Here is a 25,634-nt window from a genome sequence, read left to right on the forward strand (position 1 = left end):
CATTAAAAAACCATTGTCACCGACTACCACTATTGCACTGGAAGGCGCAGGGACATAAAAACATTTTAGCAAATTCAAAAATCAGTTGCTCTGAAAGCAGCGGAGATTTTTTAATGTCGTGTAGAGGTCCCACATTTTCATAATTTTGAAGAAAAAAAAATCTCGTCGTGCCACCTATCATGGTACTTTGCGACAAAAAAATCAGTCTTTTTTAAAAATTAACCGACGAATATCAGGGTTCAGTTCGGTAAAAAAAAATTGGTTTGACTCAAGTTAGGCAGTGGTTTGTCGAATGTTTTTGACTTTTTTTCGACTGATTTGGACTATATTTTCCGAGCGATTGGTCTGAAGGTCTCAATGTAAGTCTAAAAAAATTACAAATAATTCTAGCTTCAAGGGAAATTTTTTTATAGCAATCGGATGAGTTGTTCCAGAGATATGGTAAAAACGTTCTTGAGTAATGTTGTTCTTGATATAATGAAAGATAAACAGATCAGCGGTCAAAATTCCGTCTTTTTATATATTTGAGCATTATTGAGCAGTTGTTATAATTGAAATTAAAATGAAATTAAAGAAGAGAGAACATGGAATAGTAATAGACATGTAGCATGGAAGTGATGAGCAGCAAATCTTTTTTTCTTCTCTTTTTAAATTAATTTTATTAATTCACACAAGTTTTGTAAATAAAACGATGGAAGAGGGAAGAAGACAGCGAAGAAGAATAATAAGAAGAAAAGCAATTGAAATCAATGTTTATTTTGTGAATTAATTTTCGTTTTACAATCATTTTTTTGCGCGATCACACTTTTATATAAATAACTGAAACAGAAAATGTTATATTAAAGAACCTCAACCAGAATGACCTATGAGACCATTTTTTATAAAACACAAAACCTTTTTCTACGAATCCCATTGTCTTTTTGTTATTGGTGTAGGAGCTGCCTTAAAAATATGTACGTTTCTCGCGTATACAGTGCGGCTGATTGAATTTATATTTAATTACAAAATGAATTGCACATTTCTCCTAACAATTTCTTATCCATATCGACTGTAGGTTGCACTGTAGGTGTAAGCTGGCAACACAATTAGTAAAGATACGTCAGAAATATATGGAAAAATGAGAGAGAGAAATGAGATGACAACTCGTGATCCTTTCTTTTTCATTGAAAAGTGACCGGTGCCAATAGAGAGAAGAAGTGCTGTATGGAGAAGTTACATCACTTGTAATTTCTAAGTTTCAAGTTTCAATAACAAGTGAAAATCACAATCACACTAATGTCTGATCGAAGTTGCGGAAATTCGAGTGGTTTTTTGTGGAACGATTACCACTTATGCAAGCTGCTTAATGAGTCAAATTAAAGATTTGCCGGAGGTATTTTCGCGCAAGACTTATCTTTTCATCTTGTTTCAGCTAATCCACTGATACAAACAAATGTGCGAAGGGATAGCACAAACGAGACATTGAAAACGTGTTTTTTGGTCCTAGCTTTCATTGACAGATGCAGCAATCGCAATTTTCGATATAGAAATTTCTAACTTTATTTGACAGTTGCGACAATTTCGTCATGAAAACAGGGGCCAAAACACGTTTTGGTTGCCTCGTTTGTTTTCAGCCTAATGCTTGTTTATACGAGTGAACAGTGTACACGCATGGTCATGGTAGAACAGTTTAAAGACATAAAGCCATATTTGTTTGTATGAGGGATCTGCTGAAAAACAGCTGAAACGACGTACGTCACTTATTTGAAAGTCGCCGACTGTACTGACATTGACAATCATCTTCGAGGCAACGCTTCATGCAAAGTTTTACTTTGAAATCATTTTGCACGTCACAAGATCGATGTTGTTAAGCAGTGTTGGTATGCGTTGGTTTATTCGCAATTTTGTTTAGAATAATTGCTTTTAAATTTAAATGAAACCGAAGAATTAAAATTTCAAGATATCGGAGTGGCTGAATGAATAGTGTGTACAGAAAGAGGAAACCTTCTAGAACATACTGACCAGTGGGTACAGTTCTATGAAATGTTTCCTTAACCACCAACTGCCAAAATATTTTTTTACATTTGACCATAACTATATAATCGTTAAATCCACTTAATCAGTTTATTTCTACAGAAACTGAGAGCTTTACTTGGATCCATTTGGTAGTTGAATAAAAATTATGATTTGTCTAGCTTTCACTATTAGTTTTAGTTTTCAATATGGAACAGTTAGACGATCAGATCGGTTTTACTGGTATATCCTGAATGTAGTGTTGCTGATGGACCTGACACTTGTAGCAACTCCTAGAAAATGTTTTCTAAGAGGGATTCTTTTGAAAAACAGAATCCAAAAATCGGACCGATTTTTTTATAAAGCTTTTTTGACCTGTTTCGATAAAGTTCGATCACCTGAAATGAAATCCGGTGTCAGAATATTTTTATCACACTTTGTAAGCTGATGTGAGGTCTACCAATTTCGTAAAATAGTGCTTTTCTTACAAAAATTGCGCCCAAACGGAGAAGCCGCCATGGGCAAGTGGGGTATCGTTGGAAAGCTTATGTCATGTATTAATGGGAAAAGAGGGAATAAATTCATTTTTGATCTCATATATACAAAAAAATTCTAATTGGATTTTCGACAAATATCGGTGAACTTTGAAGGGTGTTTGGGCTCTTCACAAGAAACTGAAGAGCAGAAATAATGGTTGCCCATAATCTACACTCTCATACCTTTCTAATGGTATCCAACATGCATGGGTTGAATTGACAAAAGTATACTTTCGATGCAGCTGCAGGTATTTGCAAACACAACGCCCGGCAAGCAAGCAAACGCGGAGCGATTATTACGACCCCTCTACAATTTTATGAATTTTGCCAAAAGAAACTTGCTTCGGATAAATTGAAATTTTTGTACGTTTCACAACAACTAATCGACGAAATAGTGAGAAAAAAAAACTCAATGAAAGATATGCTAAGGCTATGCCCATCCCTGGTAGCCGCTCTGCTCATGGATTTATTCCATCGACTGAATGGCCGAAAATGCTCGTTAGACAATTTTCATCTGCAGAAAAATGTGATGAGTTTTCAATTTTTGAAGTGGAAAATTTTCTCGAGCAAATCCAACCGTCAGAAAACCAGTTCTTTCATTTTTGAAGAGGTTATGCGATTTGGACGTGTTATTGAAATCGACACAGAATCTGGCGATGTTAAAGTCGTTCCTCTGATTGCCGTTCCAGGAAAAATCGAAAATAGATTCAGAACCAAAGATTTTTCGGTGGAACTTTGGATTAGCAGTTCATCATTGTTGAATATAGTGCCTGCACCTACTCACACAACATCGTCAGGACGCCAGTTTAAATTACATGATGAAGATTTTGCGAAATCGTGTGAAATATTTTCGTTGAAAGGCTCATAATTATAATAAAGGCAAATTTGGAAAATATTTTGATATTCTTTTCAATAAACTAACCTGTTCGAATGGTCATACCTCATAGTTGCGGCATCCATAGGACACAAACACATTACTTGTGGCCAAAAAATGTTTTTATACCTCTTGCGTTTGCATCAAAAAACAAATTTGGTTTTTAGTATTGAAATTTTTGAGTAGAGTGTATATGTACCACATTCATGCATCGAAAGTATACTTTTGTCAATTCAACCCATGCATGTTGGATACCATTAGAAAGGTATGAGAGTGTAGATTATGGGCAACCATTATTTCTGCTCTTCAGTTTCTTTTGAAGAGCCCAAAAACCCTTCAAAGTTCACCGATATTTGTCGAAAATGCAATTAGAATTTTTTTTGTATATATGAGACCAAAAATGAATTTATTCCCTCTTTTCCCATTAATACATGACATAAGCTTTCCAACGATACCCCACTTTCCCATGGCGGCTTCTCCGTTTGGGCGCAATGTTTGTAAGAAAAGCACTATTTTACGAAATTGGTAGACCTCACATCAGCTTACAAAGTGTGATAAAAATATTCTGACACCGGATTTCATTTCAGGTGATCGAACTTTATCGAAACAGGTCAAAAAAGCTATATAAAAAAAATCGGTCCGATTTTTGGATTCTGTTTTTCAAAAGAATCCCTTTAAAGGATGTACGCGAATGTCCAATCTGTCAGATTTTCACCAATTCAGCATTATCTCCGCGGTTCAACTAATGAATTATTTTATGGGATTCCCCATGCGAAAGTTGACCATTACGCAGCGAAAATGATCCATTTAATTATGATTATTTTCAGTTCATTTTACGCGAATGACTTTGTGATAAGTAATATTCAACTTTGCTAGGGGAGAGGCTATAAAAACCAGAATACATTGGATGTTGCTACATAATTCACATGTGCGGTTTTTGAGCATCGTTGACTGTCTTTTCGACAAGTTTCGCCCTTGGCTTGGATATAAAAACTCCACACTTGTGAGTATTACAAAACTATTACATTATTACATTGTAACGAATCACTTACGAAGCAGCTCGTGTTAAACCTCGAAAATCGTTCTAAGTAGAATATTTGGACTCGAAATATGCTGAATGGAAAATCTTACGGTTTAAACATTCTCGTGGAATGCGTCTGAAGAAGAACTATCTTTTTCAAAGTTTTATCTAAGCTCTAAGTGACTCATCAAACTGATGTAAGATTCCTATTAAATACGTTTCGATTCCATTTTTAAATTTTATAAGTAGGAAATAACCACAGTTATGTCAACACGTATCCTCGCTCCTGCCAGCACTTTTAAATTACACATTACATGATGACGCGTACGAATACCTTGTGATTCATTCCACTTTGAATTTTTTTTTTTCAGATTTTATTTTTCATCTAAAGAGTTTGAACAAATTTATTTTTTTAGAGAAAACTGTGCTTCGAATTTCAGTCTTCAAGCGCTGCTTCGAATTTCAGTCTTCAAGCGCGAAAAATCTTTTTTGAAATCAATTTTTCTATAGGATTGGGAAAACCCATCTAATTCTAGTACTTATATTTGACAAAAGAAATTGGGTATTAGACGAGTGTGTTGTACTATAATTAAAATTCAATTTTTTGTTTGGAAAATTACACGCTTGCGTAGATAATGTAGATGAACTGATAGAGTCTCAGCTACAATAACTTTTTATGTTTTCAAATTTGTCGTTTTTAATCGATTCACGTTTTTTTTTTAAATTATTAGAAGACAGAGCTTTTGAGTAGAACAATTTTTAGTCTTCGAATCGTAATTCCGAATCTTCCCTATCGAACAGACGGATCTATAGGAAATTTCTATAATCTATTTCCCATCGTCGGTTCATTGTGAAACTATTTTCAATCTCTATTCAATGAAAATAATCAGTTCAATAATCTACCGAAGAAATTCTTACGGTAGTTAACATAATGAAGTACTAGATTTTTAAGTTTAACTTCAAAAATTCATTCACAGCATTTCCCGAGCGGCTGTTGGATAGTCCGGTTTTGCTAGGAATATTAATTTTAAAATTGGACAAGTAATCTATGGATTGCTTTCATTGCTACGAAAGTCGTGACTGTTCACTGACAAGTTATATTGGCATCACCAACCATCAGATTATATTCGATGCTGCGAAAGTAATTCATTAAGAGGGATTCTTTTGAAAATCCACCTATCAAAATCGGACCCATTTCGTCTGGGATGGATTTATACATGGTTTGAAAGGTCTTTGCCAGCAGACCTCAAAACAGGCCTCACACAGTCTCGAGCCACACCTGGTTGTTGGTGGAAGATCTTTGAAGTTGGAAAAATATTGTTTTTTATCCGAAATTTTAGGCCGTTATAAATGTAAATTTTTGCAAACATATATCAATGAATCTAATCAAACTAGGCATGACCCGAAAGTACTTAAGCTCAGCTTTCCAACGAGCCCAATCTCACCCGAAACGATCATTTATAACGGCCAAAAAATTCGAATAAAAAACACTATTTTTCCAACTTCGGAGATTTTCCACCAGCAACCAGGTGTGGCTCGAGACTGTGTAAGGCTTGTTTTAAGGTCTACTGGCAAAGACCTTTCAAACCACGTATATATCAATCCCAGACGAAATGGGCCCGATTTTGATAGGTGGATTTTCAAAAGAATCCTTCTAAATGAGTTAACAGCTCTGTGGCCAAAGCAAACGCATCACAATGTGTTTTTCGACAAGTTCAGAATTTGACTACACTCATCGTAAAATAGTTACAACCATGTATTCTCGCAAAGGAATTCACCGAGAAATTCATGTAATGAATCATTTTAGCAGTGGACAAAATGCCCTGTAATGATCAACTTTCACATTAGACAGGCAATAAAAGTATTTATTGGTAAGCGTTTTTCAAATCTGATGTTTCTTAAAGAGTTGAAGTTTACAGAGTAGTCTGCATGACCATGTCTACAGTTTATAGTGTTGTTGTAGGGAACCCTTTTTTAGCATGTTCGCACTGAATAATGAATCCAGTTGAAAATGTCGATCAAATATAAAAATTGTTTTACTTCAATCGCTCAGCAAGAAAAGTATATTTAGAATACAAACGATGTCTACCATTCTTTATTAAGAGATCCGATTTTCCAATAAAATTCATTAAATTTGATATGATTGCAATAACGGTACCTTGTGATGAATAAAAAAAATTATTAATGAAATCTTTCTTTCGTTTAATAAAGTGAGAAGAAGGAAGCGAGAGAAGAAAAAGAAAAACAAAAAAATTACAAATTCAAGTTACGAAAAATGAAAAATATTTAAAAGAAAAACAAAATTTTAAGGAAAATATCAAAATTACAAAATTTAGAACAGAAGACAAAAACTTAAAATTTATGAAAAAATTGAGATTTTAAATTACCTACCTACCTACCTACATACTTACTACCTAATGTTTGATGTAAACTTACAAAAAAAATTAAATTGAAGATGAAAACAAGTCAGAATGAAAATGAAAATAATCCCAAAACAAAAGCATTCACACAAGAAATCAATACACTGAAGTGATTATGTCTAACAACCTGTATTGTCGCAATAAAATACAAAATGTAAATCAAATGGCTGGAGTGTTTCATTCTTTCATCTTTCTATAGAAAAAACCACGTACTTAGAGGTCGCAAAAATGAAAGCATTCGGCCAACAATTTCTTAAGACAACGAGATCAGGTACTTGGCATGAGATTCACATGATTTATTTTACGTTGGTCCCAAATACATCACACTATTTACGAGCTCTGTGTTATTGCTCCTGACAAACACACGGTTTGTAAATTTAGTGCTTTTGATCCAATCTGTGTCGAAGTTCACTTCAGCTGCTGTCCCACTAATACACGGAAAAAACACAAAATGTCGATGTACGTTTGAGTCGATCACGTTTTACGTGTGGGTCGCAAATGCTACGTCTCGTACGTGGTATGTACATCGAAGTCGTAAAATTCTACGTCTACATCGTTCAATAAACGGCTGAGTGAACCATTGGTTTTGTCCTCACTCAACTACAATGTACAAAACCAATGGTTCACTCAGTCGTTTATTGTACGATTTAGACGTAAAATTTCACGACTTCGATGTACATACTACGTAGGAGATGTAGTATTTGCGACTCACACGTAAATCGTGATCGAATCAGACGTACATTGACATTTTCCGTGTACGATCTTGCTGCTTACATGGTTTTGCCATTACACCACGTGAAATAAAGTCGTCTAAAGAATGAGTTTGCTTGTGTGGATCAGTTGTTAAAACAGCTGAAGCAAACTTTGACCCACATTTGGTTGACCTGGAGGACTTGTAAGATTGCAGGCCGCAAGCATATCAACAGTTTTCTTAATCTGATCTGTTACTTCATTTGATGTCATTCCGAAAGATCTGTTATTTTATTTGTTGAACATGATTTTTTTCTATATAAGAACACATTAGACAGAGCTTTAGGTTCATTGGTGGAGTCGTTATCGATAACAGATGATCGTCAGTAACAGAATATGTGACCCAATGCTGTGATACCTTTTGCAAAGCAGACCAACTCTATTTGTCACTGCCATATTTTTTCAGAGAAAGTAGAAACACGCAAGAAACATAATCGTCCGAGTACCCAGGCTTGAGGTAATTCCAAGGACCATAGACCTCTCAATGATGCTATGCTAAGGTCAAATGGCTTAGAACGAAATTGAGCAAGTAAATGAACTGGGCGTAGATTCTCGTAGCGTTCGTAACTTGGCAGTTCTTATGGAATTTAATACACTCAACTATCCAGTCACTAATATTTTGAGTTACGAAAATCGTCGCCCTGGGAAACCAAGATCGATTGACACGATTTTGATTGTAATTTAACGTGAAAAGTCTTCACACTACTTTCTTTTAAGTAGCAGATTTAAATTGAACAAAAAATTTCAACTTTTCGACAAAAAAACCTTTAATCGGTACACGATGTCATAAATCTAAAACTACTGATCCATCTACGGCAGCGATCTCACTTGATCTCTTATGATTTTAATCGCATCCTTGTACCTGTCTAGCTCCTCCCGCAATTCAACAATCTCCTGAGCGTAGTCTATGTGACTGGTTTCAAGTTTGCTTTTTTCTTCAAGGTACAAACTGGTCGGCATCTGAATGAATTCTTCGCCTCGTATGTAAAGTGTTGACACGTCCGGATGATCGATGATTGAAGTTGCAGCAGATTTCAGTTTGGCGGTATCTGAGAAAGGATTTAAAGGGAGCGTTAGACCAACCATTCAAAGTGGAAGAATATTACGTTACAGCAACCGTGACTACATCGGAAATATTCGAGTTTTCATTCGACGATGTTCGTTTGACCGCTCAAACTTATTTACCTTTTATGTGTGGTCTTTGTGCGGTTTCAATTCCATTCTTGGGTTTCGGTTGGCTCAACTCAATTTTCATAAGTTTTATCGGCTGAGAGATAGTTCCGTTCTGTGGTGAATGTCTGATCATTTTACGCTTCAAATTGTCTTTATTTCTCGGATCACAAATGACCATTTCTGGTTCATAATCACCATGCTCCACATGCTCGATGGCCGAACTGGGTGAGAAGCTATCCTCCGGTTGTTGATTATCATCGCAAAACATGTCCTCAATGTCCAATCTCTCACATTCGTCCAAAGCTTCGATCTGTTGCTCGTCGTCATTGTCTTGTTCTTGATCTTGTTGATACGGATGCGGTACCGAGAGGCCGACTAGAACCTTTCTTCGCTGATTCGACGAGATGCTGAGACACAAAATTTTGCGACAAAATTATTAATCGACGAACGTTCAGCCGATAACGAGAGGTAACGTACTATTGCCTGCCGAAATGTAACTCACACAAACTGTCCGACTTTTGTAATGTATGACCGGAACGTCCGGCCAAATCTAACCAAAGATTTCGACGAGCCTCATCTTTGGGGAATGCAAATAACGTTGGCTCAGACGTTCCCTTGTTCGTACAGCCTCTGTAAATGCATTTTTTACTGGCCATTTCACCGAAAATTCAAATTTAACTTTGCCAAAGCCAAACAATCGACGCAGATTTTGTTTACAATTCTTCTTCTTACAAAGTCGATGTGTCAAGAGTAACGTAATTTCAAGCCATATTGATGATGGCGCTTTGAAGTTCGAAAATAAAATTTGTTGTCAGCACTGATCTCGTTCACTCACTCCGAGGAAGATGCGGGAAAAGATAGAAAAAACGCTTAAATAAAATAGATTTTATTTTAGGCACAATTATCTGGTGTCACACGGTGTCACATCTTTGGAAATTTCTATCTCTATCTTTCATTAACAAACCCATCGTTGCCGGGTAAATACGTTAAATACTGAAAATCGAGAACAAAACTACTTTCCTCAAATGGAAATTCAGGATCATCACAGCTGTCTATGAAAGTCAATTTTCAGTTTTCGTGTCATTTGAAAGGAATTCGTTTAGTGGAGAATCTGGAGCTGTTTACCTTCCCTGTTTTTGAGTTTTGAAATTAAGTTGTGGACTGTGTGCTGCTGCCGAAGCAGAGTTATGCGTATATCTTTTGTATATGTCTTTTGTGATTTTCTCTGCGAGAATGTTTGGTTTTTTGGCTACGATTTGGGTCTTTCAAAGTAGCATTCCATCAATGTCCACAAGCTTTCCATCAGACGATGGCACTTATCTATGTTACCTTTCAAAAACTAGTTCAACTGTAAGGCTACTGCTGTCTTGTGTAAGAGGCTAGCGGAAACAACTGAAGATAGTCAGTCCACTCTGACTTTTGGACCGCCGCTAGTTCTCGAGGTCGAAACAGCCTTCTTCTTCTCAATTCATTCACTAAACGTGAGCCCTGGGAAAGGGAAAAACGTTGGCTTTGTTTGTGAACTTATCTTCTGTTTTAGCCTTGCGCTGTGGGTTGTTCTAGTGTTGCATTTAGTCCGTTGCCAAATCGCAACGTTAAAAAACTTGGCAATAGGTGCTCTTTGGAAATTTCTATCTCTATCTTTCATTAACAAACCCAACAAAACTACTTACCTCAAATGGAAATCTTGTGTTTTTTTCTAGATTTTCTGTGTTTATACGGCACATATCGGAAAGGTAAAACGTGTGGGTACATGGTATAAAGATAGAAGTGTACGGACAGAAAATGTTAAAATTTTTGATAATCATGACTTATTGCAAACAAGCCTGCGTTGAGACACCAGATCATTCAGCCTAAACATGATTCCTTTTACTGTCTTTTCCCGCACCTTCCATGGTTCATTTCGCGTGCACATCATGAACATATGTTATTTGTTATGAAACAGATAAGGAGCTCTTCTCTTCCACTACTAAATATCAAAATAAACGACACTTGGCTTAAGGCAATCGCAATTGTACAGTGTCCACAGTGTTCATTAAATGCGCCTCAACAGTGTCCTACGCTTCCGATTGAATGACATTCGATTCAGCGCGAAAACGACCTTTGTACCAAATCATGAACCGATCAAGGAAACGGACATCAAGAAATTGGAATTGTTTCTGGAAGCCAAACCGAATGTTTTAGTCTTAACTGGAGCAGGCATCAGCACCGAATCAGGAATACCGGGTAAGTGTGCAACAAGATATCAAACGATGTTACGTGAATTGTGACTGAAAAGTGAAACACATTTCCAGACTACCGCTCCGAAGGAGTTGGTATGTACGCCCGAACGACCTCGAGACCGGTTCAGTACATGGACTTTCTAAAGTCGAAAAAGGTGCGGCAAAGATATTGGGCTCGTAATTTCGTGGCGTGGCCAAGATTCTCAAGCTTCGAACCGAACGCCGTTCACCATTCACTAGCTCGATTCGAACGTGAAGGTAGACTCATCGGACTTGTAACACAGAACGTTGACCGGCTGCACCAAAAGTCCGGTTCAAAGAATGTAATCGAATTGCATGGCAGTGGATATGTGGTCGTATGCTTGACGGAGAACTGTAACTATAAAATCGACAGACATGATTTCCAGGACATTCTGAACACATTGAATGCGAATATGGTCGACAAAAGCGATATGGTGAGACCGGATGGTGACGTTGAAATACCACAGGTAAGGGATCCAATTTTTACATTTCTCTGTACGCCGAACGATCTGTGTCCATTCCGAACAGGAATACATCGACAATTTCAATGTACCCATTTGTCCGGAATGCAACGGTGATTTGTTGAAGCCGGATATCGTGTTTTTCGGCGACAATGTACCACGCACTCGGATTAATTCTATTGCCAGCATGATTTGCAACAGTGACGGTCTGCTGGTCTTGGGTTCTAGTCTGTCGGTGTTTTCCGGGTATCGGATCGTTTTGCACAGCTACGACTTGGGACTGCCGATTGCGATCGTAAATATTGGACCGACCCGAGGCGATGCGAAAGCGGACCTGAAAATTTCCGCCAAATGTGGTGATATCATCCCGAAATTGTTTAATTTTAAGTAAAAAGGCCTGGTGTGCAATGGAAAGGTTTGTAATTTAATTTAATTTGTTCCGTCGAGCGTTACAAGAGAAGTGTACAATTCATTCGTCGCAGTACTGGTTGATCAGCTTCATCAACAACGAAACGAAATCGTAGACATCTGCAAAGGTATTGTACAGCGGCACGGGCGCAACGCGTATACAGTTCGGCTCTCTGAAGTCACAGAAAACACCTTCACTCAACAGAGCGTCCAAGATCAATTTCGCTGATGTGGCGGAAAAGATCAGCGACAATTGACAGCCTCGCTTCGATTCGTCCGTCGGTGTGATAATTTTAACCTTATTTTTCGTGTCCAATGCTTCGATCAGCAGCTGCATGTATCCCGTCAGTCGTTTACTTTTGACGATCAGAGCGTCCAGTCCCGCTTCGCTGAATATGTCCAAACTGGCCTTGAGCGTGGCAATGCACAGAATCGGAGGACTTGAAATTTGATAGCCCAGGGCACCGGGTGTGGGAATCAGTTCCGGTTTCATTAAGAATCGAGTGTTTCTTTCATGTGTCCACCAGCCAGCTAATCGCGGTCGAGATGTGTCGTTAGCATGACGCTCGTGAACGAAAATGCATCCGATTCCGCCGGGGCCTGGCGCGTTTGGAAAAGAAATTCAATTTAACTCCCAACGACCTTTTAAGAATGTTCTAACAAAAACTACCTGAATTCAGGTACTTGTAGGTGCACCAAACGGCGAAATCAATGTCCCATTCATGAATATTCAATTTGATATTGCCAACTCCATGGGCAAAGTCGAACCCAACTATACATCCGTACGAATGGGCCAATTTCGTGATTATTTCTGCATCGAACACTTGACCAGTAAAGTAGTTAACGCCACCAATAAAAACCAACGCAATCTCATGGCCATGTTTACGAATCAGCGACAAAATATCTTCTTCTCGTATCAAATATTCGCCATCCCGAGGCTTAACCAGAATCAACGCATCATCCGGCGACAAATCACGAGAGTGAATGTGACTTCGTACGGCGATCTAAAGTGAAAAATTGTTTGAGCACACCACAAAATTCCCATTTCCCACAAAATCTAACTCACCGCATCCGCCGGAAACGCCCCATCCTCCATCAAAATTTTGTATCTATCCGAAGTCGGTCTGAAGAATGATGTCATCATAAAGTGCAAATTGGCAGTTAACGAAGCCATTATAGCCACTTCACTCGGCTTAGCTCCCACCAGTTCAGCCAGTTGATTGCTACACCTCTCGTCGTATTCATACCACGAGTTTTTCTTTACGAAATATGCTTCCACTCCGTGATCTTCCCATTTCTTCAGCTCGTCGTCGATGTAAGACCGGGCACTTTTCGGCTGCATTCCCAACGAATTGCCCAGCAAATACACGCCACTCTTTATCGCATTCGTGGACGGATCGGTCACTTGGGGTATTTTGAATTTGGATCGAAATCCCTTGAGGGGATCACATTCGTCGAAGTGAGTGGCAACGCCTTTGTCGTTGATGTCGAGACACAATTTCTCGCATTCCGATACAATTTGATCCATTTTGCTGAGCTGTTCGAAGTAGATTAACAGGTACGTGTAGATTAGAGGTTGAAAAGTTTTGTTGCCGTCGAGAGTGACTTCGTCATAAGTGATATCAATATTGCAGGGTGATGAGTGAATTCATTGAGTAGTTTTAACAGCAGAGACAATTGTCGCAGACATTCAGAGGTAGTCTGTATTATGAGCTAGGCCCGCTAGGGGAATTTGGGCTTCTGCTTCTCGATGGAATAAGCCTCTCAAAAACTCTAATCTATCTATCTGAGCTAGGCCCGGGACGAATTGCCTAAACTTCCAGGTTTCTAACGATCATGATCAGATCCAGTTATCTAGAGAAATGATACACAGATGGCGCTGCTCAGTCATACGATGCACATGCAGTTATTTCGAAAAATTCCAACTGCTCTCCCTATTTTCTGAGCCATAAAATGTTGCCTTCTGTGCACAGTTTCAGTATCTCGTTATCAGACGAAAACACTTAAAAAAACACTACAAGTGTCGCGCCTTATCATTTAATTCTCCCACAATCAATGTATCAACAGCGCCAACAAATGAACAGCCAGCCTATTTATATGTGATTCGAAATCGATTATCATTTTTTAATTACTGTTGACAGGCCCCAAACATTTAATTCTGATTTGTTGCGTTGCTGAGACGAAATGTAAGTTAATGTGCCGATGGATGGATTACTACAATATTTGCGGACAAGTCAATTTATTTATTCGTTTATTGATCAATAAACAGGCCTTTCGACCCAATAACATATCAATCATTTACAAATCTTAAACAGAAATCTTTAAAGAAAATTCATTTTCCATTCCAGTCACTACTGATCCAATACCATATTCATTCCAATGCTCATGACCGAATTCTTGAACGACCTAAATGAATCATCAAAAATGTCACAACCGGAAAAGTACTTGTCGTGATGATCTTGCATTCTGTTTAGCGACTCATTCTGTTCGGCATTACTTGAATATGTTGTTGTGTAAAAAATCGGTCTATTCATCCCAAGCTTCCTTCTCGTCAGTCTGCCATGATCGTGATACGTAATCAACTGGTTCAAGGTCGTGTCCATATGGCGATGAATGATTTTATAAAGAACGATTTCATCATTTATCAATCGTCTTCCCTTCAGTGACATCATTTTCAAATGTTCTAGGCGTCTATTATAATCAGGTTCATAGAAAAACATTCTAGTGTATTTTCGCTGCACCCGTTCAACCACATCGATATACTTCTTATACATGGGATTCCATACCACATTGCAATATTCAAGCCGGCTCCTCGCCAATGAATTGTACAACGTAATAACACTTTCAGGCTTTTTGAAAAACTTACCACACCAATGTCACGCACTGTATCTGAAAACGTAGGAGAAGGCGAGCTGAAGGCTGGCTACCAAGATACCTGCAATTTTAAGCGGCGAAATAATACCAGATGGTGTTGCCCGCCACACTCAACACCATCTAAGTATCATTTCTCTGATTTTTGTTAGTTTTAAAGCGCTCGCAACTATATGGAATTAGAGAAGTGATGCTTGCAAAACATAGATTGACTCGTTTGACTGCGATTGTTTTTTATGGAAAAGTTTAATTAAAAAAAAAATCTTTTCGGTAGGGGGTAGCAACTCTCGCTTGTAAGCTTTAAAGGGTTTTGACAGGAGGTTTATTCTTTTTCGTTGACTGAAAGCTATGTTAGTTCCCTTGACTGAAAGTCATGGGTCTTACGGATAAAACACTTTAAAATGTTTGTCACACAATGTTCACAGCTATGATTGAAACACTCAGTTAAAAACTGGATTTCCCCTGTTTTCGTTGTATACCTAGCAGATCGCTTGCGAGGAAAAGATCTGTTTCACGTCTTGGAATGTTAGCATACATCGAATATTTCCCCTACTAAAAAACGCGTTGTTCCGTATTAATGTAAACAAATATTTTTGGTTTGAAATTTATTTTTAATTAAAATGCTTGAAATACCTTTGCAACAACAAATTTTAACAATTTCCTTAAAATTAGATAAGTGTCAGTGCTACAACATTGTAATGTGAAACCGTCAACTGCATAGACGGCCATAAATAAAACGAACCACAGCACTGCTTCTAGCATGAACATAGAAAATATTCGGAGGCTGATGAAACCACAGTAGCCACTGCGGTTCTGTTGTACAGTGATAGATGACTTGTTTTGGTTGTGTGAGGTAAAACATACAATACAAACAATCCTAAGCGGTAGCTCGTATCACTAAAGCCTCCAAATTTGACACTTGTCAATTCAGTGTTCATGCTAGAAGCAGAGCTGTGAACGAACCGATTGAAGCAAATTACTAAATAAATTCCAGCATAAACATGAACACGGTATATATTTTATTGGTTATCTGGAAGTAAAAAGTTGAATAATGGCTGTTATTGAGGCTATGCTAATTTCTTGACAACTCGACGTCAGTAATTAAATAGTGTTAAGTTTCCATTCCACTCAACCAAAAGTACTCCGTGAGAGAGCGAGCTGTCAAATAAACAAAGCCAAAATTGAAAAAATTCAATTTTGTCTCTCACACGGAGTACTTTTGTGGTAATTAGGTTTCGATCGAAAATAAACACCTACACGGAAAATCCCAATATGCGTGTGAGATCTATAAGTGGACTTAGCACCCCCATTTTTTGGCATATAGCTGTGAAATGCATATTGCGAAGACTGTAGTTAAAATAGCTGTGCAACTTATAGTATAGCTGTGAGCCGCATTTCAAATCTATCACGAGAAATAAAAATTTTTTCTTCTAAACTTTCATGAATTTTGCGGTCACCCATCTAAGTACTAACCGCGCCGATTGATGCTTAACCCGAGAATCCGACCGTCACCTATGCTGCAGAGTGGAGAGCCGACATATTTTTTTTAGTCGGCTAAAGCCTCGGCTTGGGGTGTAGATGACGTTTTAGAGATTTAGTGTCTTTGGCAAAAAATTAGCTATTAATTCGAGGAATCATATTTTGAAGGTTTTAGCAATCGGCTGAGAACAAAATTCAAAGTTATAGCTCGGCTTAGGCCATTTTTTAGAAAAAACGCGAAAAGTATCCTTAGCCGAGCTATAACTTTGAATTTTGTTCTCAGCCGATTGCTAAAACCTTCAAAATATGATTCCTCGAATTAATAGCTAATTTTTTGCCAAAGAGACTAAATCTCTAAAACGTCATCTACACCCCAAGCCGAGGCTTCAGCCGACTTAAGAAAATATGTCGGCTCTCCACTCTGCTATGCTGCTGCTGTGCTAACTTCGCTTGTGCTTTAACACGTTCTTATTTCGAAGCGTTGCTACCACAATATAAATTCTACAGCTATATTATGCGGCACACAGCCTAATTCAAGTCTGTAGTTTTTATATTTAGCATTTTTAGTTTGGTGAGTTGTCAGTTGTCACTTGGAGAATGGCTTTAGGTTCTGAAAGAAAGTGAATTGAAACTGTGTGAAGAATCGCCAATTCAATTATTATCTGTGAAATGACGATTTTGATTTTTAGGAGCAATACTTGGCTAATTAATTAATTTGTTTCTAATGTAGTGAAATTTCTGATATTTTCATTCGTCTGTGTTTCTACGGATTTTGACTATTGAAGAGGCGTTACCATTAACCTGATGATGAAACCTCATTATAATCAGCTAAGCTGTTTTAGAACAGTTTTTGGTGCGATTTTTCTTTATCCATTAACATTAATGTCAATTGAGCATCAGCACGGATGACTTGAATGCATGGTCCCATACATTTTCTGATATGCAGCCCACAGCTATATTTTTCATACGTCAAATATGCGTTACACAGCTATGATATAGAGTACACAGCCACAATATGCAAATCCTAGCTATAACATGTGTTGTCGGTGCATAATGTAGCTGTGTGATCCATAATATAGTTGTGTAACTCATATTGCACGTAAATTACCAACATTTTTAGAATATGCGTTCAGTAGCTATATTTTTATAAGTCTTGCAGCTATATTATAAGTTCCACAGCCTTTATCGAAATCCTCGAATTTTCCGTGTAGTACTAATGCGAAAGGACAGGCACAAATAATTTTAGTATAAACGTCATCTTATATGTCAAAGGAGAAGCCAGTAATAGTTATTTATCTCCTGCAAGCTGATATTTCATACATTACGCGTTTCTGCATATAAACACAAACACATACATAACCACAGCCTATACGATTGGATAATTCACACATAACCCACCTAGGGTAAATTTACTTTCCATCTACATACATATTTGAAAAAAAAAATCGCCGAACGGCGGAAGCGAACACGGGACCAGCAGCATATCAACTAAACATGCTGACCACTACGCCAACAAATCACATAACGAGATGCAATTGGTGTCGGTAGTGGTTCGTTAGTCACTTCTACATCGATCAAATAATCAGAGTATGATGTGATTTGAACGAAATGTTGAGGTGGATAGTATATGTGTGTGAGTAAGTAAATAAAGGATTCTCTGTAGATGTTTTTTTTGTTGTGAATGCGTTTTAAAACAACATGCTTAATTAGTTAATTTTAAATCCAAATTTTTGTGGTTATTTCGCTAATGTCTGAAATATCAGCTTGCAGGAGATAAAACATTGTTCTACCTTGGTGTATATTTCTCGAATCACTTCTTATGTACAATTGTATATACACTCGCTGGCGCTCGTTATATACAATTGTACATACGAAGTTATTCTCGAAATATATACCAAGGTAGAAAATGTACTATTACGTATCGATTGAGTAGGCCGGAAGAGTTACGTATTAAGTTTTGTATGCTTGCTAAGAGGACCGAAAGTAAAGAAATGTCAATTCAAGGGGCGTCAATTCAAGCGATAGCTTTCGCCCCGCGAATTGACAGCTTTACTTTCGGTAAAGTTTTTAAGTTTCTTAAATGATTTTCAAAGTTTCAAAAGTTTCTGTAAAGTTTCTCGAATTTTTTCTTGAGAAATTTTAGAAACTTTATAAACTTTGAAAAACATTTTAGAAACTTTTAGAAACATGTTTCTAAAAAATAGGCCCTGCCAAGCATACAAAATTTTTTGCTTCTATAGCCTTCATGATCAAATCAAAGAAACATCATTGAGCGGGTGTCTTCAACTATTCTTTCAGTACACTTAATCACTGTGTAAGGGTACTACTCTAAACCGTTACTTCTGTGCAGCTACAATTTTAGGTAAATGCCACTCTCGCATCCGGTACTCTTGGTGAATACCAGTGCCACCCTGCTATCATTATTCAGATAAATTGTCTATGTCTACTTACCATTAGACCAGTTTCAAAGTTAAGTGGAATCATGCCTGCAATACGAATAGGCTGCATATTTTGAGCTAAATACAATGCAATAAGAATGTCCTTTTGATATTTCAATTCGTAAGTGTACCACTTTGATTGGGAAATTACGTATATAATACGCATATTCTATTAATGGAATGAACAATCAATTCAATTTAGTAAATAAATTTTATAAATGATTTTCGAATTTTACCGTGTTGTCTAGAATTTGTCCAATGTAACAGTACATTAACATCTCAGTATAAAACGACACAAAGCCCCCTAGGATATTCGTGAAATTAATCTAAAAAAAAGTCGAAATGATTGGAGAGGCCCTTTTCAATCTGCCCTGAACACTTATTCATACCGCTAAATATGCACCTAAACATACCAACGCTACTATAGCGGACACTACAACTTGTACAGTTGATATGACGCTGTATAATTCATGCAAGTAATTGCTGAATCTAAAATGAGGAAAAAATTGAGTGATAAAATAGTTATTTGCATAGCAAAGGAGCTGAAGGTTGTAACCAGTGCCGGAGGCAAACATTTTTACGAGAGGGAAACTAATCGGGTAATTGATTACACACCCTCGAAGGAACTGCCGGAGCATCCGGTAATTAATAGGAATTGAAGGAATTGCTAGAAATTTAAGTAATTACACTGGAAATACGAGAAATTTAACGTAAATGAAAGAAAATACGGATAAGTATGATGAACGAAAGAACTAAGCCATTGGCGATTGGTGATACGCAACAAAAACTATTTTGGTCACCGTAGTGCAGACCATTTCTTCATGATTTCTGGCGTGAAAACATAATTACTTCGAGGATTTGATTTTTGTTGCAAATGGCTCAGGCGAGTCCACTGATTCAATTACTGTATACCCTCCAAAAATCACCGATGGCTTGTTTTCATGGTTCATACAACTAGTTCGAAGTTTTCGCAAATTGACTCTTAAATTTGATGGAAATCTTAGAAATTTATCGAAATAAAGAAAAGGAAAGAAATTTTTTAGAAAATTGCTTCTAAAAAGTATACAATGAATTGGATAGTAAATCCGCCAAAACGGAATTAATCCGGGAATTAGAAATTAATCCGGTAATTGAATGAATTGAAAGGAATTAGAAATTGATTTGCCACTCTTTTGGCCAGTGGTTTCCCCCTCGCATTTTTACTGAACCTAATTGTTTGTTTGCAACAATTTACAAAATTGCAAATGAAAATTCAATTTTGTACGATTCTTTTACCAAAAAAAATGGTTTTCCATACCTTGATACGTCCATTAACTGCATCATTATATTTCGCATTTTCTCATCCGAATTTCTAGCGACATGCTTCCTTTTACTTATTTCATCGAACTCACTGAAATCGTGCTCGATTAGGGAAACCAGGCCACCGTACGCATCAACCAGCATGAAAAACAACGCACTGGTACTTATACAAACATTAAGACAAAAGCTCACAAGAAAAACATTGAAGGACGTGGTAATGATATAACCTGTGACAGTCGTCGGATCTATGCACGGCAGCAACAACGGAGACACTAACGTCAATTTTCCCAAAAAAAAGTAATCGTACAAAGGGAAAGCTGAGTAGATAGCATATCCTGTGGCAAAGCCAATTAAGTTGATGATCATATGATAACTAATCAACTTTGCTACTCCCATGAGAATACGCTCTCGCGGTCCAGTTGGATTGCTGTCGAACACTTTAACAACGAATTCCACTACCGACATGAATCCATCGTGTTTGGTAATTATAACAATCAATTTTCCCCAAACCTGTGTATGAACACTTTTTAAACACAAAGAAAGTCTTAAAAGCATAATATACGACATACCATACCGTTGAAGGCAAAAAAACCCGTCAAAATACTGCTTTCTTTTGATTTATACGAAACCGCGAGAGTGTATGAAGTAATAAGGAACGCTGCGGCATTCGTAAATACAGCGAAGGCAGTTCTGTAACTTTTTTTCCAACCATTCACGAATTCTAGCCCCGGGGTGTATGCAAAGAAGTTGATAAGGGCCATTGTTTCCTGCATTTTACCACTGACCGTTGTAGCTTTCTTTTTCTTCTTGGAAAATCTCTCTTTGAACTTAAAATTAATAAAAAGAAAATAATGAGCCGTGATGACATAATAGCTATTTTCATAATAAGGTAGTAACTGGGATTGTTTTGCGCACTAGATGTGAGATTGCCGATACGAGCGAAGCGAGTTCGGCAACACATCGTGTGCGCAAAACCCCCATTTACTACCGTGTTAGGAACAAGGTTTTATCTCCTGTAATGTCATAATCACCATAAAAAACAAATTTAAAAAATCAAACTGAAACATAAACACTGACGCCGTCACTCATTCATATTCCCCACAAATAAAACACTCATCTAGTACACTGTCAAGAATTTGTCAATTTTCAGTGAATAAATGAGAAATTATCGAAGTTAGCCGTGCGCAAATGACCATTTATCGAAATTTTCAGTTAATAAACGTACGTTCTGTGAATGACGTGTTTAAATCTAGCTCCCCAAGTAGCATTTCAGAAAAAATAACTTATTCGTTAGAATAACGTTGTAGCAACGTTGTCACAACGGTTTTGCAACCGTTGTTGCCCGGTTATAGTTGAACCTAGGTCAATTAACCGTTGGATAACAGTTAAACAACGAAAAAGTTAAAAATTTAAGGTAGAGCAACTATAATTTTTAACTTTTTCGTTGTTTAACGGTTATCCAACGGTTAATTGACGTAGGTTAAACTATAACCGGGCAACAACGGTTGCACAACCGTTGTGGCAACGTTGCTACAACGTTATTTTAACGAATAAGTTATTTTTTCTGAAATGCTACTTGCATCATGATTCTAAAAGTGACACTCAAATTGTGAATATTATGACATTACAGGAGATAATAGTTATTTATCTACCAAGGTAGGTATGAAGGTATTTTTTCGCACTAGATGTCGATTGTCGACCCGAGGCGAAGCCGAGGTCGACAAGACGTCGTGTGCGAAAAAATACCGGCATACCTACCGTGGTAGATACAACGTTTTTCGCAATTTCGGGCCATAATCACCTTTCCAATGCAAAACATGTCCTACATTTTGTTCCAAAATTCTTGTGTATACAGAAATTCATTTGAACGATGAAGAAGGCTGCATTATAATACACATTGCAATGTGATGTAAAGAGACGCGTTGAATGAAATCGAGTAGTCAATGCTTAGTATATACGCTTCAACAATACGTTCGGTATAATTGTGTGACTCTATACCCCACAAAAAATATGAAATGTCAACATCAACATTTTGAACCAATTTTTTTGTATTAGGGTAGCCGAATGGCTATAGTCGCTGCTTTGTGCTCAAAAACCTTTTGGTGTCGGGGGTTCGATTTCTGGTCAATGCAAGATTTTTATTTATAAAAATTTAGCCTTCGTTGAAGGTAATAGGTTTTAGCGTGCGAAAAAAAAGTTGATATCGCACTGCGTGCGAAAAAAAAAAGTTGATAACGCACTGCGTGCGAAAAAAAGTTCATATTGCGCTGTGTCCGGGAATACAGTGAAATAAATACCTTCAAAACGACATTAAATGGATGCATGGAAAGGTGATGATTATGGACCGGAATTGCAAAAAATAATTAATTAACCTCGAACAATAAATAGTAGAGACTCTATTGGCGATTGGCAACAAAGTGTGCTACTTGTAGCAAAGTCTGACATCTGACCTGAACTGAATTTCAAAAATTTTTATTTAAAGAATCAGGTTACCTGAAAACCTACCAGGTCGGGTTATTTGTATTGAGGTAGAATCAGATTTCAGGTCTGGGCTTCAACAATCAGATATCATAATTTTAAAATTTTGAAAATTTTAGAGCAGTTGAAAGTTTTTCATTATTTTGGTTATTACGTTTGGCTTATTTCTCATCCGGTCATCAGGTGACTTTGGAATTTTGTCTGAGAGCCCTGACATTTCTTAACTTTGATCTGGTTTTTTGAAAAGTTGCATGCGACATACTGGAGATCATCACACTGAGGAAAAAGATTTGAAAACTACAGCTGCAGTAGGTAATAGATCAGCTGTAATTGGTAATGTTTGGAAAAATTACCAACAGCAAGTAACGTATTACCTGTGGTGAGTAATTTTGGAAAAAGTTACTCAATGACGGTAATTTTTTAAGAAATTACCTATAACAGCCGCGCTCAATGGTTACCTGCTACGGCTAATGTTGGGTTTTTCCAGCAGCTCTGCATATTCAGGAAACGTTTTAAAATTAAAAAACGAAATCTTTCGAGAAAATGGGACAACAAAAATTTAGATAAAACTTTAACACGACTTACTTATTGTCCGCTCATCGAAATTTTTAATAAAAAAAAACGCAATTGGCGGTAACTAGTTATTGTAAAAGCTGCAGAAATATGGAAGTCATTCGATCTGCTTCTTCAGTTCAATTTTATTTCGAGGGATTCTTTTGATTTTGACTGACCGAAATCGGTGCTATTTTTCCTCAACTTTTTTATATATGGATAGTTAGTTGATTTTCCATAACTGGCTAGTGGTAAGCGGCTAAAAGTCGAAAAATGAGGTTTCGTAGTCTGGATTTCTTTTCCGTGGGGTCGATTACTCTCGAAGCAAATATTAACTTCACCGAAACTTCACCAGAGAGATGGACAAACGGAATTAAGAATATTGCAGGTACAAACTGGCAGCAAATGGCAATGGATCGTACGAAATGGAAAGAAGTTTGAGAGGCCTACATCCAGCAGTGGATAGAGACAAGCTGAAAAAGAAGAAGAAATATTAACTTCATTCATAAGTTCACCGAGGTTCCATCGATTCTGAGAAATTTTTCGGGTGTGATATTTTCGGCCGTTTATCATCAAACTTTACGCTTCGAGGTACTTGACCTCAGATTTCCAACGAGCCCATACACGTCCGTGTCCTCGTCATCTGACGGAAATGAAATCCGGACTACGAAACCTCATTTTTCGACTTTTGGCCGTTTACCACCAGCCAGTTATGGAAGATCAAAAATATTTGAGACTGGTTTTGGGGCCGGAGCACCAAAGCCTAACTAGGCATATATAAAAAAAGTCGCGGAAAAAATAGCGCCGATTTCGGTCAGTCGAAATTTATTTTATTTTATTGAAGAAAAAAAAACTTTGTCTTCCAGCCGGCTGAGGCAATCTAAGAACAACCGGCGACTCGGTTGGGTGAAAAGTGTCGGCGGGTCTCTAGCCTGTGCTCGTTGAACCATTTTTCCAGACTTTAGCCTTAATATTTTGATTTTCAAAATGATTTTTATTTTTACGTGAATCAATATTGTCGCATTAATATCTTTCAACTATTAATGATAAATTACGTGTTGTATACACAGTTTTCATTCATATGTGTATCTCATGTAGTTAATGTTACACCCGCAATACAGCTACTACATGGATGTATATTACCTATCAACGGGAATATGCGTTGTGTAGCTTACATTAACATAAGGCATTTGTAGTGTAGCATACATGTTCCGTAGCTCAGGTGGATTATTCTGGACTGGAGATCAAGAGGTCCCGGGTTCGCGCCCCAACAAGGCAAGTTTTTATTTCAAATAATTATTAATAAAAAATCAATTTCGTTTCATTTCAGCTAAAATTCAGTTCAAAATTAACTCGTCGGATGTAACACAATAGAATATCAAAATACTCCCCAGTACTGTGTGAAATGTAACTCCGAAAGGCCAGAAATATTTTCTTTTTAAATTATTGAGTTAATTTTGAACTGATTTTTATCAGAAATGAAACCAAAATTATTTTTAATAATATTATTTAAAAAAAAAAACAGGATCCGACATGGTTCGAACCCGTGCCTATCGATCACAACATTTTGATTGTAGGCAATCACACAGCTATTGTAGGTAATCACAACTACAGCTCTGATAGCAAGTAGAAAAATACAGCTGTGACAGCTACGGACCGAAATATTTTCTGTGACAGCTGTATTTTCTCAAAAACTACAGCTGGAGACAGATCGCAGCTGTAGCAGGTAACTACTTTTTCCTCAGTGCAGATGACGGTTTCGTCAATTTTTGATTATTGCTTTAGACTCTTCTTTTCCATCATTTGTTTGAGTTGTATTTAACACAGGGCCTATTTTTAGGACCTTAAATCTTAAAAATTCCATAAAATTTTTAAAGAATTCCTTAAGATTAGAAGATGGTTAACAATGAAGGTGGTTAAGATACTATTTCGATTATGTTACATTTTGTCGTGAAAACTGCAACCGCACCAGAAATCACGATCACGTCATACAGAATGAAATAGAAAATGATGCACTGCACATTGAATCGAGTAGTATTGAAATATTAGCAACACTTCTACCGGTTGACGCACTAAGTCCCTTTCTTGCAATCTTAAAAAAAGCGAATGCCTTAATGTTACCTTCATAAAAATACTTCTTTCGTCCGTCATTGCTACAACGACCGTGAGTCTAACTGATCGAATTGATTTTTTTTAAACTTAGACACGGCTCCCGTTATTGAAGATAGTCAAAATAAGTTAGCACGACTAAGACGGCTGCAAAGATTGATATATTGACAACAAATCCAAAATGAAACTGAACAGGATACGAATTCGAGTTTCTCTTTTAAGTGTTCTCGTAACCTTCGGGTGGCAAGTAAAAAACTGTTTTGTCGAACGTTCTATGGGACTTCGATTTCGATCTAGCGGTGAATTTAATAGGACAATTACTATTATTATTTAATCGGACATTGTCGAACGAACGCTTATATTTCCGCAATACTTTTACATTTGAAGCGATATTGGGTGCAATATTGCTCATTCAAAGCCCATTAAACAACACCTTGCCAATAGTGAATGTGTTGATAATTGAGCCAAATCGGTCATTCAATTGTTAATGATATTGAAATGTTTCATCGTTATTATGTGCCGGTAGGTAC

General features: G+C 37.2%; 4 protein-coding genes across 5 annotated transcripts; 1 reads left to right on the top strand and 3 right to left on the bottom strand.

Annotated features, from left to right (window-relative positions):
* Positions 1–8,339: 8,339 nt before the first annotated feature.
* Positions 8,340–9,527, bottom strand: LOC119077915. 2 transcript variants are annotated; one of them, XM_037185293.1, is made up of 4 exons: positions 9,244–9,526; positions 8,942–9,173; positions 8,779–8,908; positions 8,340–8,642 (listed from the first exon to the last, which is right to left on the bottom strand). In XM_037185293.1, the coding sequence occupies exons 1-4, from the start codon at positions 9,420–9,422 to the stop codon at positions 8,404–8,406; spliced, it is 780 nt and encodes a 259-aa protein (XP_037041188.1). In that variant the 5' UTR covers positions 9,423–9,526; the 3' UTR covers positions 8,340–8,403. The 2 variants fall into 2 exon arrangements, with proteins under 2 accessions (XP_037041188.1, XP_037041187.1); XM_037185292.1 differs by having other exon boundaries at positions 8,779–9,173; positions 9,244–9,527.
* Positions 9,528–10,624: 1,097 nt separating this feature from the next.
* LOC119077907 (NAD-dependent protein deacylase Sirt4) lies at positions 10,625–12,062 on the top strand. The gene is made up of 3 exons (XM_037185279.1): positions 10,625–10,992; positions 11,061–11,476; positions 11,538–12,062. The coding sequence occupies exons 1-3, from the start codon at positions 10,806–10,808 to the stop codon at positions 11,859–11,861; spliced, it is 927 nt and encodes a 308-aa protein (XP_037041174.1). The 5' UTR covers positions 10,625–10,805; the 3' UTR covers positions 11,862–12,062.
* LOC119077887 (kynureninase-like) lies at positions 11,823–13,456 on the bottom strand. The gene is made up of 3 exons (XM_037185252.1): positions 12,945–13,456; positions 12,549–12,882; positions 11,823–12,478 (listed from the first exon to the last, which is right to left on the bottom strand). Exons 1-3 carry the CDS (start codon positions 13,404–13,406, stop codon positions 11,940–11,942), a joined length of 1,335 nt encoding a protein of 444 aa, XP_037041147.1. The 5' UTR covers positions 13,407–13,456; the 3' UTR covers positions 11,823–11,939.
* A 1,919-nt stretch (positions 13,457–15,375) lies between these two features.
* Positions 15,376–25,285, bottom strand: LOC119077891. Its single transcript, XM_037185255.1, has 8 exons — positions 25,117–25,285; positions 20,535–20,792; positions 19,964–20,475; positions 19,056–19,155; positions 18,903–18,992; positions 18,680–18,835; positions 15,706–15,779; positions 15,376–15,428 (listed from the first exon to the last, which is right to left on the bottom strand). Exons 1-7 carry the CDS (start codon positions 25,144–25,146, stop codon positions 15,729–15,731), a joined length of 1,197 nt encoding a protein of 398 aa, XP_037041150.1. The 5' UTR covers positions 25,147–25,285; the 3' UTR covers positions 15,376–15,428; positions 15,706–15,728.
* Between the last annotated feature and the right edge of the window lie 349 nt (positions 25,286–25,634).

Source organism: Bradysia coprophila, unplaced genomic scaffold, assembly GCF_014529535.1.
Source record: "Bradysia coprophila strain Holo2 unplaced genomic scaffold, BU_Bcop_v1 contig_24, whole genome shotgun sequence".
Lineage (NCBI taxonomy): Eukaryota > Metazoa > Arthropoda > Insecta > Diptera > Sciaridae > Bradysia > Bradysia coprophila.

Bases quoted from the DNA above. Each gene is read 5' to 3' on its own strand.
- LOC119077915 (XM_037185292.1), bottom strand. From the start codon at position 9,422: ATGGCCAGTAAAAAATGCATTTACAGAGGCTGTACGAACAAGGGAACG. The intron at 9,174-9,243 runs GTACGTTACCTC...TTTGTGTCTCAG, and splicing joins TTACATTTCGGCAGGCAATA to CATCTCGTCGAATCAGCGAA. The intron at 8,643-8,778 runs GTAAATAAGTTT...ATCCTTTCTCAG, and splicing joins ACAAAGACCACACATAAAAG to ATACCGCCAAACTGAAATCT.
- LOC119077907 (XM_037185279.1), top strand. From the start codon at position 10,806: ATGCGCCTCAACAGTGTCCTACGCTTCCGATTGAATGACATTCGATTC. The intron at 10,993-11,060 runs GTAAGTGTGCAA...ACACATTTCCAG, and splicing joins CACCGAATCAGGAATACCGG to ACTACCGCTCCGAAGGAGTT. The intron at 11,477-11,537 runs GTAAGGGATCCA...CATTCCGAACAG, and splicing joins GTGACGTTGAAATACCACAG to GAATACATCGACAATTTCAA.
- LOC119077887 (XM_037185252.1), bottom strand. From the start codon at position 13,406: ATGGATCAAATTGTATCGGAATGCGAGAAATTGTGTCTCGACATCAAC. The intron at 12,883-12,944 runs GTGAGTTAGATT...TTTTCACTTTAG, and splicing joins GGGCGTTTCCGGCGGATGCG to ATCGCCGTACGAAGTCACAT. The intron at 12,479-12,548 runs GTAGTTTTTGTT...CAAACGCGCCAG, and splicing joins CTACAAGTACCTGAATTCAG to GCCCCGGCGGAATCGGATGC.
- LOC119077891 (XM_037185255.1), bottom strand. From the start codon at position 25,146: ATGACGGACGAAAGAAGTATTTTTATGAAG. The intron at 20,476-20,534 runs GTATGTCGTATA...GTTCATACACAG, and splicing joins TTTTTGCCTTCAACGGTATG to GTTTGGGGAAAATTGATTGT. The intron at 19,156-19,963 runs GTATGGAAAACC...TCCTCATTTTAG, and splicing joins CAGTTAATGGACGTATCAAG to ATTCAGCAATTACTTGCATG.